At 54.2% G+C, this 19,634-nt stretch overlaps 1 protein-coding gene across 11 annotated transcripts in view; it reads right to left on the bottom strand.

The window, feature by feature from the left end:
- BAHCC1 (BAH domain and coiled-coil containing 1) overlaps window positions 1–17,540 on the bottom strand; it is a 67,184-nt gene extending 49,644 nt beyond the window's left edge. For 9 of the 11 annotated variants that reach the window (XR_010726283.1, XR_010726285.1, XR_010726284.1 and 6 more), the window contains exons 1-2: window positions 17,373–17,540; window positions 13,273–13,663 (exon numbers count right to left, since the gene is read on the bottom strand). Coding sequence is in view for 8 of the 11 variants with exons in the window: in XM_066237706.1 (XP_066093803.1) it covers window positions 13,273–13,450 (178 nt within the window). In the remaining 3 variants the exon portion in view is untranslated. The other 2 variants (XM_066237701.1, XM_066237699.1) reach the window with 2 other exon arrangements.
- Between the last annotated feature and the right edge of the window lie 2,094 nt (window positions 17,541–19,634).

The following is a 19,634-nucleotide window of genomic DNA, read 5'->3' as shown; positions in this document are numbered from 1 at the left end:
TGAATCCGTGACCAAAGTGCAATGTGAATATCAGCGCGTTTATAACGAAGTGCCACCACATAGGAATAACATTACTCGGTGGGATAAGCAGTTGAAGGAAACCGGCAGTTTGGTGGAGAAACTCGTTCTGGTAGGCCATCAGTCAGTGATGAGTCTGTAGAGGCTAGCAGGGGTCCCCAAACTTTTTACACAGGGGACCAGTTCACTGTCCCTCAGACCATTGGAGGGCCGCCACATACAGTGCTCCTCTCACTGACCAGCAATGAAAGAGGTGCCCCTTCTGGAAGTGTGGTGGGGGGCCGGATAAATGGCCTCAGGGGCCGCATGTGGCCCGCGGGCCGGCCGTAGTTTGGGGAAGCCTGCTACGGGATAGCTACCTAAGGAGCCCTAAAAAAATCTGTGTATGAGTCCACATCAAACTGCACTGAATAGGTATGAAACTGGGAGAGTTTTCCTTTTATTTGGTGCAGATTTCACATTTCTATGGTCTTTTGTTGCTTTCCTGTGACCGGTCAAAAGTGCACCATGACTTTACGGACATACTGTATCTGTATCCTCACACATTAGGCTTTTTAAGAGTCAGTGTAAAGATGTATTACAACTTAATTTAGGTTTAATATTAATATTAATTTAAAGTAAATTAAAAGCTTCTTTTTAGGAGACCCATAGGGACGCAAAAAGTATCTAAAAGGGGACTGACTTCAGGCAAACTGCCCATGAGTGTCTTCTGAGTGGCCGTGACACATGGCAAGCCGACAGGTCAGGGCAGCTGCCCCACTGGGCAGAACAGCATGTCCTGGGGAGACACTGGAGTCTGGCCCCTCCACCTCCATCCTACTGAGGGCCCCTGCACACAGGCAGGGGTCTGCCATCACCCTCTTACGAGGGCTGCTGAGGCCAGGAGGCAGGTGGGAGCGCTGCTGGTCTTGCCTTTACCTCGTCTGTTTCCACATTGACACCTGGGTTCTGGCTTCACTGCCTGCCAGGCCTTATGGGGAATCATGGGGAGGGGATATCTGGACCTCTGCCACTCTGAGTGCAAAGTGCCCGCCTAAGCACACAAACTAAGGCCACCAGAAAGCCACCATGGGGCAGGGGCAGGGGTGTGAGTGCTGTGCTGAGAGAGAAGAGTGACCAGGCCTGGAGAGGCAGGGGCCGGAGTGGCAAGTGGCTGATGGGAAGGACCTGAATGAGATATGCAGGCTGGGCAGAGAGGGTTTGCAAGGCAGAAGGCCTGTGTGGAGGCCCAGAGAACAAACACCCAAAGCTCCAGGACAGTAGTGAGGGCTCACCCTGGGGGGCAGAGGGGTTGGAAGGAACTGGAATCTGAGATGCCTGCAGAATATACACATCTACTACCCACCACCACCTGGGGCTACTTTACATCCTTGCTGAGTCTGCCAGCAGCCCATCTGGACCTCCCAGCAGAGCTGTGTGGGTTAGACAGGCATGGCTCCTAGGCTTCAGGTGAGTGGGGAGAGAAAGGGGATAAGGGGAGGGAAGGCCAGTGCTGACCCTGAAGCCCCCTGGCCCTGTGCTCAGTCAGGATCTGAGCAGTAGAGGACAGAGCCAGTGTCCAGGAATGCGGGGGCAGGTGGGGGGGTGGAGATCACTGACCCACCATCCAACCTCCTCCTTGGGGTCTCCCTAGCCAACACATCTTCACTGAGCCTCACTCTCATTGGTCTAAAGCAAGGGTCCCCAAACTTTTTACACAGGGGGTCAGTTCACTGTCCCTCAGACCGTTGGAGGGCTGCTACATACAGTGCTCCTCTCACTGACCACCAATGAAAGAGGTGCCCCTTCTGGAAGTGTGGTGGGGGCCGGATAAATGACCTCAGAGGGCCGCATGCGGCCCGCGGGCCATAGTTTGGGGACACCTGGTCTAAAGTGACCACAGGTCTGGGCACTAGTGCCTGTCTGGGGTCAGGATTTCAGAGTATGGAAAAGGGGAAGAAGGGAGGGGTTCTGCTCAGGCCCTGCAGGGCACATCCACGCTGGGGGCTGAGGACTAGGAGGATGACCCGGTAGACGGGGGCGGGGAGAGGAGAAGCTCCAGGTGCACTCACAGCTCGAGGCTGGATCTTCACACTCACACAGATAAATTCAAGATGAAAGGGACACTCACAGAAGGATTGCTTCCAGAGCAACTGATCCCAGGAGGGGCCAAGACCACGCCCCTGACGCATTTTAGTATTTGCTTATAAGCAGTACCACTCCAGGCCTCAGCAGCCCCCCAGTGTGAGAGTCCCCAGGAGGACGCAGGAGCCTCCCCACTCAAGGCCAGAGAGCAGCCCTGAACCTTTTTTTAGAGTCCTGTCCCAAGCATCTGCTAGGGCCTTCCTCTCACCTCCAAACCTAAGTCCCCCCTCAAGCCAAAGCCCACACAGAAGGAAAGTGAGGGTGGACTGGCCAAGGCACCACTGAGTCCAAGTTGGACTCCACTGCTTGGTGCAGGAGTCAGGGCCCTGTCTCCTAATTCTGTGGTCAGGCTAAGACCTCAAGACTGCAAGACCTCAAGACAGACAGCACAGAGAGGGGCTGGAGGGGCTTTGACCCATGAGAGGTGTGGTGTACAAGGTTCCCCATGTACCTCTCTGCCTGTCCCCAGGGAAACAGCCCCTCCCTTGAGGCCCAAAGACTGGTCACTCCTTACCAGGCCTCTAGGCACATCCTGGATAGGTGTATATACAGGTGTGTGCAGCCAGGACAGGCTGACTGGGAATGGGGAGGGCACTACCCCAGGACTGCACGGGAGTCCCATCACTCCTCCAGCAAGGCCTGACTGCTGGCCCATTTTAGAGATGGGAGGCTGAGACACAGAGAAGGACAGTCCAGAATTCCTAAGGGAGAGAGCAGGGATCATCGGCGGTCAGAGTCCCAGGCTGAACGCTGGTCCTGAAAGCAAAGTGAGCAGTGTGAAGGGCCCAAACTAGGAACACAAATCTCGGGCCCCCTCGCTGGCTCACCTGTTCACCTGGGACAGAGAGGCCGTAGAAGTCTAGGGGAGGGATCTGCAGTCCTGCCTTCTCCCTGCTCCTGACAGTCTTTCCTGTGCCCTTGTTCTTCTTTGGTAGATTGTTTTCCCCCATCCCTGGACTCCACTGCCACACAGCCATCACAAGAGGGGGTGGGAGGGGGATATGTTCCTCAGCATCCCTCCTTACCTGCCAGAGCCCTATGACCCAGGTGAAGCTGCTGGCTTTCCCCCCCAATCAGAAGTGCCCTACTGCACACAAAATCTCATGTTGATGTCAGGGAGCCATCTGCCAGGGACCAGGCAAGGGACAGTCAGGAAGTAACCCCACTCAGTGCCCGCTACTTCCCAGGGGACTTGTCCCTATCCCCCATCCCCTACTGCCAGGTGTAGCACTGACAGGGAAGGGACGACAGCTCACCCGGCCTATCTGTAGCTCTGACACCTTTTTTTCTTTTTTCTTTTTTTTTTTCTGATACCTTCTTAAAATGTAGTACATGCAGCCTGGGAGCCTCCGTAGATGACAGAAGATGGTTCTCGAGGATGAAGAGATGTTGACCTAGCCCCTGGGAGGTGGCCACACAGGCTGGGGACAAGTGGAGGGCACTTCAGAATGTCCAAATGGCCTGACTAGGTGGTGGCATAGTGGATAGAGTGTCAGACTGGGATGCGGAGGACCCAGGTTCGAGACCCCAAGGTCGCCAGCTTGAGCACAGGCTCATCTGGTTTGAGCAAAGCTCACCAGCTTGGACCCAAGGCTGCTGGCTTGAGCAAGGGGTTACTCGGTCTGCTGAAGGCCCGCGGTCCAGGCACATATGAGAAAGCAATCAATGAACAACTAAGGTGTCACAACGAAAAACTGAGGATTGATGCTTCTCATTTCTCCGTTCCTATCTGTCTGTCCCTATCTATCCCTCTCTCTGACTCTCTCTGTCTCTGCAAAAAAAAAAACAAAAAAAAAAAACCAAACAAAAAAAAATAGAATGTCTGAATGTCCCCGTGTCATGGCCAGGTATTGGGGGGGGGGGGAGTAGGGCAGCTAGGTTTTTAGTGAGGAGACCCTGGCATGTCCCATGCTTCCCTTCCAAACTTAGTTTTCCCAGAGCCCCTCATTGTCATCCCTCATTTCCAGTGTAGGGGTGAAATCATAAATGAAAAACCAAACGGGGCTCTCTTCACATAGGCGCACTCATCCCACCTAAGCAAGGACAGGCACACATGGCTCTGTGGCCTTCCTGTCCTGGGTGGCAGGGAGACCAGCGACAGCCAGGCCTAGCTCTGGGGGTATGAAGGGGCATGAACAGACGGCCCAAATGAAGGACCCTGCAGTTTCATGGGGAAGGTAGCTGGGTTAGGAGAGGACACCACCCCCCAGAAATGGTCATGGTGGCCAAAGGGGGCCTGGTAGAACAGACCACCAAGGGTGCACAAGGCTAGGAGGTCACAGAGCATGCAGTCAAGAGATGGGATGGGAGCCTGACCAGGCGGTGGCGCAGTGGATGGAGCATCGGACTGGGCTCCATTCCAGTAGGCGGCCAGCGGAAGACCCAGGTTCGAGACCCTGAGGTTGCCAGCTTGAGTGCAGGCTCCTCTGGTTTGAGCAAAAGCTCACCAGCTTGGACCCAAGGTCGCTGGCTTGAGCAAGGGGTCACTTAGTCTGCTGTAGCCCCATAGTCGGGGCACATGTGAGAGGGCAGTGAGTGAACAACTAAAGTGCCACAATGGAAAAAAAAAAAGAGATGGGATGGGGAAGGGGGGGTACCATCAGGGCTGGGGGCCTGAGTGGAACTGTATGGTAGAATAACTTGGGGGATCTGAAATGATGTGAGGCCAGCACCACCAGAACCAACTGGAGATGGGAATCTCTGCTAGGGATGGTTCCAGGAAGGGGATGGAGCATAGGCCACAGTGTTTGGGAACCTGCAGGGACAATGAAAGAAACAGGCTGTGGGTAGGTGGGAGCTGAGCTGAGGCTCCGGGTTAGGGAGACCCAGAGGGAAGGGAAGCAGGGGTGAAGGCACCCACAGCGTAGGGGCTGACCAGTGGTTAGGGGTGTGGGAAGATCTCCTGCAGAAAGTCCACGTGGGGACAGGACGCAGGTGCTAGGGTGGGCACTGGAAAAAGGCCAGCCCAAGTTGAGGAGAGCCTGAGAATGAGTCCTGTGGTGACACTGAGAAGCCAGGGCAGGCCCCGGGTATGCCATGAAGGGTCACTGAGGACCTATGGGCTCCATTCCAGCAGGCGGCCAGAAGCTGAAGGCTGGAGCAGGTGGCAGGAAGTGGCACAGACTGGAACACACATTCCGAGTTCTGGGCAGGCTGGGCACTGCAGTGTGATTCCTTAGATGCCAGGGTGAGCAAGAATGTACATGAGTATGAAGACCTGCCTGGCAGTGTGAACACAGGTGAGCAATGTATGACGTTCTTCCTCTGGGCACATGTGAGCTCAGCCAGTGCATCTACTGCTGGTCTGCAAGGTGGGCCTATGCCTCTACCCACAAAAGTGACTGCCACATGGGCTGCCATGAGACGCTGGACATCCGCCTAACTGTGCAGCCCCTTCCCCACCCCAACACTGCATCCCACCCTGGGCTTCAGCTCTCCTCAATCTGCTCCCAGCATTGACGGGGGCCCTGCCTGGCCTGGTTCATGATAGCTGTGATGCCTTCCTCCCCTGGAACTGCCTGTGGAAGTTCCAAAGAAGAAAGCCCCTGGACATGCAAAGAGTTGGCCTTTCCCAAGAGGACAGCAGCTGGGTGGTTTAGTTCTCACTTCATGTAGAGAAGGAGGCACTCTTTCTGGTGGGGGTGCCCCACAGAGGCACTGCCCACAGGCCATCCTTTGGGGAACCAAGCTTGCTGTTCAAAGGCCTCTATGGGCAGCATACTCATCCTCTACCGTCCCCTCTCCACCATTTCTGGAAATTTCTAGTGGAAAACCAAGGCCCTAAACCCAGGAGGGGAGGGGCTGCCTCCCTTTCCCTCTGACTCCAGATACATGATGGATCCTCCCAGCCTCAAAAATCTTTGCATCTATGCCTGAGCCTGACGAATGGTGGCACAGTGGATAAAACGTTGACCTGGAATGCTGAGGTCCCAGGTTTGAAAGCCCGAGGTCGCTGGCTTGAGCATGGGTTTATCTGGCTTGAGTGCGGGGTCACCAGCTTGAGTGTGGGATCATGTGATCCCATGGCCGCTGGCTTAAACCCAAAGGTCTCTGGCTCACCCCCCCCCCCCACCGCCGTCCCCACCCTATCAGGGCACATATTAGAAGCAATTGATTAACAACTAAAGTGACGCAACTATGAGTTGTTTCTTCTCATCTCTCTACCTTCCTGACTCTCTCTTGTTTTTACTTTTGTTTTTGTTTTTTTTTACAGAGACAGAGTCAGAGAGAGGGATAGACAGGGACAGACAGACAGGAACAGAGAGATGAGAAGCATCAATCATTAGTTTTTCATTGCGCACTGCAACACCTTAGTTGTTCATTGATTGCTTTCTCATATGTGCCTTGACCGTGGGCCTTCAGCAGACTGAGTAACCCCTTGCTGGAGCCAGCGACCTTGGGCTCAAGCTGGTGGGCTTTTTGCTCAAACCAGATGAGCCTGTGCTCAAGCTGGTGACCTCAGGGTCTTGAACCTAGGTCTTCCGCATCCCAGTCCGACGCTCTATCCACTGCGCCACCGCCCGGTCAGGCCTGACTCTCTCTTGTTAAAAAAAAAATTGCGTTTAAAGACACTAGACTCTTTGTTGGGGGGCCTGTGGGAGGGGGGAAAGGGCAGGGAATCCAACCCACCTGTTTGTTCTCTCCTGCCTCACCCTGAGTCAGGATGAAAACAACAACAAAAAGTTTCCTGGCTGATCCAATCTGGAACCTGTGTCTGGACAGCTGCAGCAGCTTCAGATGCAGCCAGGCTGGCTCCCAGCCTGGGCACTGGATGCCTCCCTGCCAGGCCTGTCCTCTGCAAACCCAGTGCCGACTACATAACAGGGTTAGCGCCTCCGCAGCACCCCCCTCCAAGCCCACACCCAGTCCCCACCCATCTCCATCCTCCATGGCAGCTGCTCACAGGGCCATGGGAGGCAGTAATGTTATACATTACAACAGGGCGGCCCACTGACAAATAGGCCTGTGTGATCTAAATGGTATATTATCCCATAAAACCGTCAGCAGTGGAGCTGAGGCGGCCTCATGCCTGCGGGCTTCCAAGGCCTGGACCTTCCACTGCGCAGCCTGGGCTGCAGAGCATCAAGGCTGGTTACATTTTCTTGCTTGCTTATAACACTGTGTCTGGTAGGAGAAAGGCAGCTACAGAGGTCAATGGAGACCAGGGAACCCTAGGGAGCAAGTCACCCATTTGCCAAACACACAGTGTTCAAGCTTTGCAAGCAGAAGCCTTGAAGTCACAGCACATGGCTAAAGTAATGGGATAAAGACCGAATGGAGGCCTTTCAGAAGGGCCATCTTTAAAGGCTGCCAGAGGCTGGGGGTGGGGGTGGGGCTGCAGGCAGCAGGTGTAAGACCCTCCTCTGGAAGTGTGAGGGTGAGCGTGGCCTTCCTTCAGAAGGACCTTTGTCCTGGGGGTGGGGGGGTTGTTTCTTTTAGAAAAAAGCCAGAAGTCACTTAGGATGGGTGCTGGTTACCATGCATCAATGAAGAAGGAGCTACTGCCCTTGGGTGATGTGAGGCTGGGGGCGGGGGGCGCTGCAATGGCTGTGAAGGATTTTCTTATGGGACTCCCTAGGCAGACACCATCCCTGATGCCACCGAGACAGAGTCCTTGCACCTGGCTCCTCAAGGGCAACCAGGAGGTCCTCCTTTGAGGACGCCACTCTGAAGGAGAACATTGCGATGGGCTGAGATCAGAGGTCTGACAGGAATCTCCTGGGACTCTGACACTGTCAATCAAGGCTACAGCCACACAGGGTCCAGGGTGTGGAGGGGCAGCTCCTGTCTGTTAGGATTTATATTCAGATATTTATGATAGGGAGGAAGACAGGAAGGGCCCAGAGGCCTCTTTCAGGAGGAACGGCAAGGGGATGCTGAGGGTGACCACCAAAGCCTTTTCAACCTGCCCAGAAAGCACTCATTCCCAGTGGCACGGGCTAACCTCCATCTGTGCCTGGGAATTCCTGGCTCAGAGCGGGGGCCCCAGGCTCTGACCCTGGAGCTAAACCAGGAGCATTCTGGGAAGTGTAGTCCTTTGGGAGTTAGGATGGCCTGCTTGGATTTCCAGGAGTCTTTCCATAAGGAGCAACCAAGGAAGACAAGAGCAAGGGGTTTACCCTGACCCTAATCCCAGCGTGGAATTTTAACGTCCCTGGGAAATGGCTGAATGTAGACATGTTCTGCTTGAAAGGACACCAGCTAACCAATGCTGAGAAAAACCTCCAGCCTCAGAGGTTTTTCTGTGTAAGCTGCTCTTATTTTGGTGGGGAGATCGGGGAACACCGCAGGGAGGAAAGACCCATGGCAATGTGCCCCCCACTCATGTCCTGCTGTGCTGCTCCCAGACACCAGGAGAGAGAAGCACCAACGAGGACAAGGATGCGACCTGTGGGTCAGAGAGGCTGCGGCGCATCCCGGGCTCTCCATGATATTTATGCTCACAGCACACTCTGATGACATATGTAAGTTGACAGTGAACAGCCTATCAACTTGCTGGAGTGTATCTTGATTGTTAAAACACACTCTTAAAGGTGTACGATCATTTACCAAATTAAAATAGCAGCGCCTTGCCTGTCCTTGACCCTCCCCAGCCCCACCCCGCCTGCAGCCTCCCTCCTCCTCCGCCTCCTAGGCATCCTGCCTTAGCACCCAGGTCCTGGTACTTGGGGGGACACTGCCACTGCTTCTAGGGACCCTTGGTTTGGGTGCCACCTCCTCAACCCACCCCAGGCCAGAGCAAGCCCACTAATCGCCAAGAAGTGACAAACGCCAGAAGCCCCACCAATTAAATTTAAACTCATGCAAAGCTCAGTGGCTAGTAAATTATTATTTTTATTAGCTTGAACCAAGTTCCCGTAAGAGAGAAAGTCAACTCGCTCCCATGAATGGCTCTTGTATAATTTATTTAACTCGATGCTCTTTGCCAAAGCCTGGAATATTTTTAGCTCGTTCTGTTGTTGGATTTGGCTTTTTTATGTGTGTTTCTAAGGGGTATTTTTAGCCTCATCCATGTTATGCTAACAGCCTCCTATGTGTTGTGTCCTGTCTGTGCGGGTTGTTGAACCCTGTCTTGAAGCAGAGGAGGGAGATTTCTAAGAATAACCAAGGAGTATGTGGGGGTGCGGTGTTTTCCAGGGGCGAGGTGTGATCTGCACCAGACCACTCCTTGCTTTGCTAATCTGCCTTATTGCTCACGTGACCTAGATATTCCTATAGGAAAATATTTACAAGAATAATCAGACACAGGGCAGCACAAGCCTCACTGAGAAAAAAAACAACAAAATATTCCCAAAATGGCTTTGGTGGGGCAGACAAGCCACTGCATCCTGGCGGTCGGAGAGCTGAGCTAGATTCCCTGACTGAGCTGAGCGCTGGCAGAGGCTTTGAAGTCTAGTTTTGTCACTTACAGAGCAGGATGGGTAGAGGCTTCAGAAAGTAACTCTCTTCACACCTACTTAATGTTGGTAACTGTTGCAGAAACACTCCATGGTGTCATTGAATTAATGAGGTATTTATGAAAACGTATTTTTTTTCCTTTACAAAAAATATCACTCAGGAGGGAGGGGAAACCTTTGATGGGGTCTTTTCACACTAGGAAATTATTTTTTTTCCCTCTACTGCGTTTTGTTCCTTCTGAGATTGGTGATCGGAAGCACGTGGAGCAGGAAGTCTGCAGTTACCCACCAGAAGGGACCAGCTGCCCTGTTTACTCCAACACCCCTGGCGCAGGGTGCCTGGCTTAAGGCCTGGCCATTTACACCCTAAAGGAGAGAAGAGAAGAGGTGGAAAGGAGAACCCAATCCATAGCCAGACTGCTGAAACTAGGCAGGAATAGCCCCTGCACCTTCCTGGTGCCTTCCTGGGAGGAGGGGGGGAGAGGGGGTGTCGGTGGCGGTGATTCTGGAACACTTGCCTCCCCCTCAGGGAGCTTACAGAGAAGGATGGAGGACAGGAACTGACCCTAGGGAGAGGGGGCTGCTGCCTTTCTCCCCAGGCCAGGCTGCCTCCTCACTAAATGCGCTCCGGGAGAAGCATGATCCCCAATCGCTCCAGGCAGCAGTGCTGATGGAAAACCTTGGGCTGGTGCGTTGTTGATTTTCCTTTTTTTCCCCTTAGATTTCACAGCTTTGCCTCCGGACCATCTGTATTGGAGACAAAATCTAACACTGCACTAAAAATAATGACTCCAAACATTTTAATTGCACCTTTTGGCAACAAGGTTACTGGGACAGCACTTTACCAAAAAACCCTGCAGCCCGATGAGATGGGCACTTTCATTTTTAGAGAAAACATAAAAGGCCCTGGAGCCCAATGTCCCATCAAGGTCCCTCAAGTTGACATTCTGACAGCACTGGGTGGAGCTGAAGGAGAACAGACAAGCAGCAGGCAAGGACGGAGACCCTTGGCCCAGCCCATACCAGGGATGAGCAGTTGAAGCCAGGGGCTCTGCCTCCAGGACTGAATCCTACTCCCCAACTCAAGCTGAGCCAGGCAAATGGAAGGAAGCTTGGAGCAATTTTCCTTGCAGGGAGCAGTCAGTGGAGGGAGGGGCTGGGCTGCTGCAGCCCTGGCCTGCAGACCAGAGGCCATCCGCAGAAAAGGGAAGAAAGTCCCCCAAACTGGCCATTTGGAAATCCACACAAGACATAAAAACAATTTTTAACTTAATTATACTTTTTTTCTTTTTAAACTAGATGATATATACATACCAAAGCAAAGTGATTGGCGGTATAATTTTTTTTTAATGATGTAGCTAAATTTTAGAAACCAAAACAATATTCTGGCTTTCACTAATTTTGAAAAGCCTTTTTCAGCAGCAGATGTTTCTTGCTGGACGCCTGCTCAGCCCTCCTTCCAGTCACAAATGGGTTGAATGTCTCCAAGTACAACAGGTCTCTCAGGTCCCCCAGGGGGTAGAACCTGCTTCTAGGAGCAGGGGACAGGTGGCCCTCCGGCTCCTCCTCTGAGGGTGCCCTGGGGACCTCCATAGCCCTCTAGAGCACTTAGTGTATGGGGAAGGCGGTGGGGTCTGGGTCAAGGACACAGACCAGGTCAGCACCCACCCAATTTCCCCAAACCCTCCATTGCCTATGCTACGAGAACCACGAACCATGTGGTCAAACTTGTAATGAGCAAGACAATGGTTTGGGCCGCCCAACCACAGTGCCCACCTGACTCATAGTTACCTGCATGTGGAAACAGGGGTCCAAAGGAGAAATGATGGCTGACCAGGACCAAGCCATGCTATGGGGGCTGATGAATGGGGAAGGGGAATACAGTCTTACCATGCCTCCCCAGGGGATGACCCCAGCTTGCCTATGCACTACTGGGAAAGCCTGGGTATCCAGGGCCTTTCAAACCTTTGTTTTCATGGGGCTGGTACCTGCCAGCTAGAGGGCAGGGCTGGGGGATTAGTGGGGGGGAGCAGTCAGTCCCTCCCCATCCCCCAGCCTGCAGGTTTAGTCTCCACACCAACCTCCAGCTTAAAGGGTTATAAGGGAAGTTGTGGCCACCTCCCTGCAGCCACCGTGAGTCCCCACCACCAGGCCCCCAGAGTAGGCTGAGTTGGGTGGGCAATATCTTGAAGGCAGGGTCAGGAGATGCTACCACAAGGACAGTTGGGACAGATGTTTTAAAATTACCAATTGCCTAGGCAAGTACTTTTGCTCTTTTGAGTCATACATCTAGAAGAGGAAAAAGAAAAGGAGAGAGTTGGAAGAACAAGGAAGAGAAAAAAGGGCAGCTTTGCAGAAGGCTAGCTCGCCCTGTATAGGAAACACCAGCACTGCCTGGGCTGGTTCCAGGGAGCACAACGAGGCCACCTGTCCACTCCCTGCTAATTTTTTGAATCTCCTCACGTTGTAGATGCTAAAAGCCCACTAGTAATTAGGCAGTGTGTTATATTTTTCCATTTCAGGAAATTCACGTTTTTCTTTCTGATTGTCCTTTCTTCTGACATTTTCCCTTCTAGCCTGCCTGACTGTCCTACTAATTGTAATCCCATTAAAGCAGATGTAATTTTATTAGTATTCACAGTTCATCAAGCTAGCAAGAATAATTGTTACTGCCAAATTAACAACAACAAAAAGAGGCAAACATTTCTGATGTTTAGAACAAACTGTAACCAAAGGCAAGCCAACCTTCCAGGGTGGCCATGGGGTCCCCATGCTCTTCCTGAAAACTCGGTGGGGCTGGTCAGTGGCCTCCAGAATCTCGGAAAGGTAGCTGCCCCTTCGCCGCCCTGCTCCTCCTATGATCTAGCTCAACGGTAAAATCAACACCACCCAGACAGTGGCTGTTGTGGAGGCCTAGGTCAGCTGTCATGGACTGACCCTCTGGGAGAAGAGTTTCGAGAGAACTTGAGAGAGGGGCAGCCAGCTCTCTCCCTTCTGGAGCAAAATGATTTTGCACTCGCCTGCACCGAAATCCCGCTGAAGACATGCCTCCCCCAGCCGAGCGGCCAGCTCTGCGCTCTCCCTGAGCTGCGCTCTGGACACGCTGTGCCCAGCTTTAGCAGGATACCAGAAGCACTTGTTAAAGCAAAAGCATTCCCTGCAAACCCATTCTCGCCCTGACACTCCAAGGCTTTATATAGAAACAGGATTTGCTCGTCTGACACCAGCAGTCCTTATTAACGCTCACCCCGCGCACACTGCCCTAATCCGCCAGGCCGTGGTGCACCCTGCGCCCCTCTCCTCTAGTCACAACAGCCGTTTTGTTCCCCACAGAAAGTGCCTCGTTTTGCCAGCCCCGGAAGGTCTTATGGATGTGAATGCAGAATGCAATAACGAGGTTTCCGCGGAATTTAGTTCTGCAGAAAGGGCTGGGGGAGATGGCAGGAGAGGAAAGGCTTCATTTTTAGCTGGCTCCGGGACTGCCCCTCAGAGACCCAGGGGGACCCCAGGAAGGTCGCTCTAAACCGTGATGATCTGTCTCCAGGACCACGGGGGCGGGGGGGGGGGGAGCCGCTCCATGCTGGGGCAGCCACTGGTGCCGGAGTAAGGAAATGAAACTGAAGGCTTCTCCCCAAGTGCTCGGAGGAGAGGAGAGGCTGGAGCCCATTCGACCCCTGCCTGTGCCCACGCCCCGCGGGGCCTCTTCTCCCGCTCCCGCCCGGCAGGCACTGACCTGTGTGCGAAGCCATGGGCAGCGGCGACGGGAAGTACTTTCCGGGCTGAAAGTGCGCCGTAGGCTGCGCGGCGGGCCCGGTCGGGGCAAGACGAGCGGCGGCCGCGGTGCTGCGATGGCCCAGGCTCCCGCGCTCCGACAGTAGATGCGGCGGCGGTGCGAAGTCGCGGCCATCCATGTCGGGCCCCGGCCCCGGCCCCGGCCCGCCACCGCCTCCTGGGAGCAGCGCAGCCGGGGCCCGGGGTCGGCTCAGCGCGCGGGTGACGCGCGGGAGGTGCGGAGGAAGCGGTGTCCCGGTGACCGGCGGTGAGGCGGGTCAGCACGCCGGCGGACTGGGCTCCTCGGAGGGCGGCCGCACGCCGAGTCGGCGGCCGCCGTGTGGGTCCATAGTCTGCAGAGGCAAGCAGAGGAGACTCGGTGACTCGAGGGCTCGGCACGCTCGGGGGTCTCCGCCCCCTACCCTGGTCCCCCATCCCCCACCGCGGCAGCCCGAGCCTCAGCCCGGCCCCATGGCCAGGCCGGAGCGCTCCGCTCGTCTCCCGGCTGCAAGCGTGAGAGCTGGGTCACCCGCCACCCCGGCCCCCGCGCGCAAACGCACCGTCCCAGCCACGCTCGGCCTGGAGGAGCCTGGGAGAACCCAGCGCACCGCTCGCCGCTTCCCTCTGGGTCTCTGAGGCGAGGGCGCCGTGGAGAAAGGCTGCTGACTCCGAGGGGTGATAAAATCCCAAATCTGCGAAGCCATCACGCGCGCGCGCGCGCGCACACACACACACACACACACAAACACCCACACGCACACCCTGTCCCCTCCCCCGCGGCCCAGAGGTGTCTTGGTGGAAAAGGACTGGAGTCCACTCTCGCTTTTTTTCCTTTCCCCTTATTTCGAGGTACAGCTTTTACTGCATTCCGCTTAACCGAATAACCATGCTAATTAAGCAAGTAATTTTATTGATTGTAACTCAAGAGGTTTTTTTTTTTTTAATAACCTTCAGTTTCTCCCCTCTCCCATCCCCCCATGCCTTTTTCGGTCCATCCTTTTTAACATACCGCCCCCCTCCCGCCCCAGCTGCAACAGGACTAGGCCCCTAGCCCGCAGCACCAAGCCAGAACCCAGGGCCAGCTCTCTCGAGCCCCTGGCGTTTGTGTCCGCCACCGGCGTCACCTGGGCCACCACACCGCAATGCCCGTCCTGCTGTTCCGAGCGCGGAGCTTCCTGGCTAGGCTGGAACAATTACCCCGCCCCCCCAATCAAATTCGCCCAGGATCTTCCTCTGTGGATTGGGGGACATTTTGAGCGTCAGAAATTATTCTCTTTCAACGCCCCAAATCGGCAACGGGGTTTCTCCCTTCAGCGCCTGCCCCGGGTCGCCAAGCCAGCGCCGCTCTCCACGCGGCTGGGTGGCCCGGAGACAAGGGGTCTGCGGCGCCTAGGTCGGCCCTTGGAGACTTGGCCCAGCTCAGCTCAACCTTCGCCCCCACCCATGTCCCAGCAGATGGGCTACCTTCCTTCACCTCCACCTCCCGGTAGGACCTCTTAAAAATGCCCTCACCTCCCTTTCTCTTCCACCCCCTCCCAACGCAGAGTCTACTCCAAGTCTAAACTGGATACCTATTTCAGACAGTGAGTGCAGAGCAAGTGACAAAACTGAAACGACTGTGTGCCTGCATAGGCCTCTTTAATTTTGTGTATTTTTCATTTCACAAATCTGCATGGTTTTTATGTTTCATATCACCTCCAACAAAAAGGAGGTGGATAGGCGTAATAGTCTTAATTGTGAACTTTGCAGAAAACCTTCAATTTTTCTTGCTGTCCCACAGTGACAACAAAGCGATTAAGATGTATTCCATTTTGTAAATAGCATTTTAAATTGCAATAGTTAATGGTACAGGTTCTACACGTCTTATTTGCAGACTATTTCGTGTTTGATTTAATCTACAACCGAAAACATAATGTATTAAGTGAATACATATTTGCTCAGCTGATAAGACTTTTTTAATATTTATTCGGAGAGCTTTTGCATTGTAAATAAACGAGCCCTACACAAAGAGTTCTCTTTGTCTCTCAACTTTATACAAAGGGGTTTGGGGGTCCCTCCTCTCTGGGATCGCCAGCTCTTTCCCCGGGTCTAACAAATTCTCAGCCGCCACTCGGGCCTGTACTGCCACAGCTGGGCCGCCAGGGCCGCAACAAGGCGGGAGCCGGGGGAGGGGGGGGGGGCGCGGGACAGGACAAAGGGAAAGAAGGCGGGGAGGAAGGTCGGGAACCTGCGGCTTCAAAGGAACCGAGGGCTGGGGTGGAGGGGCTGCGCGCGTGGGGGTCGTGTGCGCCACGCTTTTGTTTTGTGAGGTTTCTTGTTTCCAATAAGAAATTTCAAAATTATTCACAAAGCGCGAGCTGCTCCGATTCACGGGACGCGGGCTCGGCTGCCCGAAGCAATTTTAACTTCCATCTCCTGTGGGTGGATCACCAGCTGCACAGATGCTTCATCGCCTGCCCGCTATTTTCACCCAAACGGGGTGAATTATTGTGGCCCGTCAGAGCCGCTGTGATTATTACTTGGTCGAAGGGGGCTTTTCTTTGTGTTCTTTGCTCCCGGGGAGAGGCAGCGCGCGGCTCCCGAGGCCTAAGGAACCCAAGCGTGGCAGGGAGTGGAGCAGGGACGCGTGGCCGCGGAAGCCTGGGCCCTGAGCCCTGGAGTCCAGGCGCTGCCACAAGCGGGTCTCAGGGCTCCGAGCCCCACCCCCACCCCTCAAACCCGAGAGGACGCTGTAGACAACAGCGACGCAGCCCCGGATCAGGCCGATCTAAGGGAGGAAACTGACCGCGGGCGGCAGAGGGCAGGCGGCCCTCGCCGGCTAGGGAATAGCTGAGAAGGGCATTTGGTAAAGAACCGAATCTCAGAGCCCGGGCTTCTCCCCGGGGTGGAGGGGAGAAGTCCCCGGAGCCGACGGTCCCTTCGTCGCGTGGCTCTTGCACTCTGGGACGTGGGATCGCTTAGGTTTGCTTTGATTTTAACTTGTGTGCTTTTCAAAACCCGCCCTCGCTTCGGCCTCTCGCCGAGGACGAGGACCTTTTTCGGTCCGGCTCCCGCGGCGCCATCGCCAGGCGCGCGGGCGCCGTGGAGCCTGAAAACTGGGCTGGGGCATGGCCAGGCGCACACCGGAGGCCGGTAGCTCCGGCGCCGCCAAAGAACCCGCTCCCTGCGAAACACAGCCCCACCCCCACCCCCGCTTCCCAAGAGAGAACCCACGGCCGGGTCCGCGCCTTACCCCCGCGCCCCAGGGAGCACCCGCCAGAAGACCCCGCCTCATGGGTCGTGGCGGCAGCCCCGCGCCCCGCCCGCAACGCGCGTGCGAAAACGCCCCACTGCGCTGGCCTCGCTCAGCCCCCTCCTCCATTCTCACCCCCCCTCGAAAAACTATCCTAAAATGAATTAGGCTCTGTAAAGCGAAACCCGAAAATCTCGCTATTCTCTGTTCCACGGCGGCCCCTCGCTCCGCACCTAGCCATAAAGCCCGTCTGGTCAGCGGCCGGGACCGTCAGGGCCACCACTAACCGGCCGGTTTCCTGCGTCACGGAGCGACCGGGTAGGGCCGACCGAGGCTGCTCCCGGGAGGGGAGCGGGGAAGAGGGGGCGGTGGTCAAACAATCAGGGTTCGTTCGTGTTGCCACCGGAGCCGGCGCGTGTTGGCGGCGTCCGGGACATCGCCGACTGTCAGCCCGCAACCGCCCGCGCGGTTCACGCGGGACGCAGACCGACGGTCCCTGTCCTGTCGCGATTATTTATCTTTAATGCTGGGTGTCGATCGAGAGAGACAACAAGCGCTCAGAGCAAAGCAAGGACGCATTACGGGGGGGGGGGGGCGAGGGAATTTTAAACCGATCGATTTCAGAGGAAAAAAAATCGCTCATATATTGTCCATCTTTTAAAAAAACCTGCTCGACATTATAACGGATTTTTTAAAAGGGAGGAGGATATATATTTCTTAACATCACAACCCTGATTTTCTCTTGCGTAAAAATCCCCAAAGCCAAAATAAAAAATAAAATTAATAAAATACAAAAACAAAAAAATATGAAAGCAATTTCAGTTACTTACTGGAGGCTGTTTCCTGGATACAATTGAATGCAATACAATTAAACCAGTAAATGTGACTTTGTTTTGTATTCCTATTGGTATTTTCAATGTGCTGACTGTTGCACTGTAAATGCACCGCTTCCACAACAACGACTCTAGCAAGCCCATCCAGAGCGGCTCTCAAACCTGCAGCCCAGCGCTGAGAGCCACAGGCCCTGCATACTAATAAGCTTGTGCCACTCAGACCCGAGCAGCCAGCGCGCTGATTGGCCGCGCGGCCCTTCCCGGCCGGGAGCTCATGCCACTCATTCCGAGTAAACAGGCCTCCCAATAGGCTGGCGCCGGGCCAGAGAGCTGCCAATCAGGGAACAGCAGGGCTACTACCGAGACTGGTGGCGCTTAATTCAAGTCCCGCGACTGCGCAGTTCTTATGCGCAGATCGCTGTTGAATGGGAATGTGGTGGTGCAGGGCGGGAGATGGAGCAGAGGCAAGTGGGAGCGCGTGTCCGCGCGGAAGGCGAGACCTTTTTTTTTTTTTTTTTTATTTAATCTAGCAGGTCTAACGTTTGGCGTCTGGTACACAGAGTCCAGAAGAAACAGCTACACCCTTTAAAGCAGATCTTTCTTTATACCTTGGTTCTGTCTGACAGGTGCTTGAATAAGGCAAGGCCGCAGGTAGGCCCCAGCTCCAAGCACAGACGCTTCCTCGGGTTGCCCAGCCCTCCCACCACTGTGAGGCCTTGGCCTGCTCGTACAGAGCTCAGAAATACCTTCATGCTCACAGCCTGGGGAGCATGGGCTCCAGAGTCCCCTACCTGGTTTACTTTTCTCCTTGCCCCAGGAATCAGACCCCAGGGAAAGAGGCCTGCGTATATGGTCATCTATCTGCGGATCTTCAGTTTCTCTCTCTTGGCTACACTTTGCAACTGAGCAACGATCAAAATGAAAATCGGAGATTTTAAGGGCAAGATAAAGATTGCCCTTTTTTCATTTGCAATTAAAATTTTTTTAAATGCCCACCATGTGCACCAAGCGAAAACCATGCATAGTATTTTTCAAAGCCACTCTCCTGAAAATCCTCTAAATGCTCGCCCCAATTAAAAAGAGCCACTGGGCCTGACCAGGCGGTGGCGCGGTGGATAGAGCATCGGACCGGGATGCGGAAGGACTCAGGTTCAAGACCCCGAGGTTGGCAGCTTGAGTGCAGGCTCATCTGGCTTAAGCAAAAAGCTCATCAGCTTGGACCCAAGGTCGCTGGCTCAAGCAAGGGGTTACTTCTTCTGCTGAAGGCCCGCGGTCAAGGCACATATGAGGAAGTAATCAATGAACAACTAAGGTGTCGCAATGAAAAACTGATGATTGATGCTTATCTCTCTCTATCCTGTCTGTCCCTATCTATCCCTCTCTCTGTCTCTCTTTGTCCCTGTAAAAATATAAAAATAAAAAAAATAAAAAGAGCCACTGGCCTGACCAGGCGGTGGCACAGTGGATGGAGCATTGGACTGGTACACGAAGGACCCAGGTTCCAAACCCTGAGGTCGCTGGCTTGAGCGTGGGATCATGGACATGACCCCAAGGTCGCTGGCTTGAGCAAGGGGTCATTCGCACTGCTGTGCGCCACCCCCCCCCCCCGTGCCCCTTCAAGACACATACGAGAAAGCAATCAGTGAATAACTAAGGAGACTAAGGAGCCACAATTGATGCTTCTCATCTCTTTCCCTTCCTATCTGTCCCTATCTATCCTTTTCTGTCTGTCACACACAAAGCCACTGAAAAAATTATCTTCATCGTGATCAGATGCAAACCACTTTAAAAAAATGTTTTCCAAATAAATATTTCTTTTAGAATTTGTTTTCCCAACAAAATGCTATTTATTCTCTAGGAGTCAAGGTGATGTGTGATGTGCACATTATTTTTACTTCTCTTTCTCCACGTGAATCTCTGCCTCCCCATCTGGGGGACCAAAAAAAATGTATATTTAAACTAGATGCCAACCAACACAGGCATACGTTAGAAATTCTCCGCCGACTTATTCCGATAGGGACACGAAGGGGTTAAGCCAGAGGTCTTGTTTCCTTCCTATCCCGGCTCCCCCGCCCGCCCCGCGGTACCGTGAGGATTGGTTGGCACTCCGCCAACAGTCTGTCACTCACCGAGTGTAAACAAGGCGCTGATTGGCTGTTGTCCAGTCGGCACAGGGCCTCCTGAAAAAAGCAATTACTGGACCCACGGTTTCAAGGCGGCCCAAGGCCGCTTGATGAAAGGAGATAAGCTAGGGACCGT

The sequence above is a fragment of the Saccopteryx bilineata genome, chromosome 6 (genome assembly GCF_036850765.1).
Source record: "Saccopteryx bilineata isolate mSacBil1 chromosome 6, mSacBil1_pri_phased_curated, whole genome shotgun sequence".
Taxonomy (NCBI): Eukaryota; Metazoa; Chordata; class Mammalia; order Chiroptera; family Emballonuridae; genus Saccopteryx; species Saccopteryx bilineata.
The sequence above is the reverse complement of the archived record's forward strand: the minus strand, read 5'-3'. Positions and strand labels throughout refer to the sequence as shown.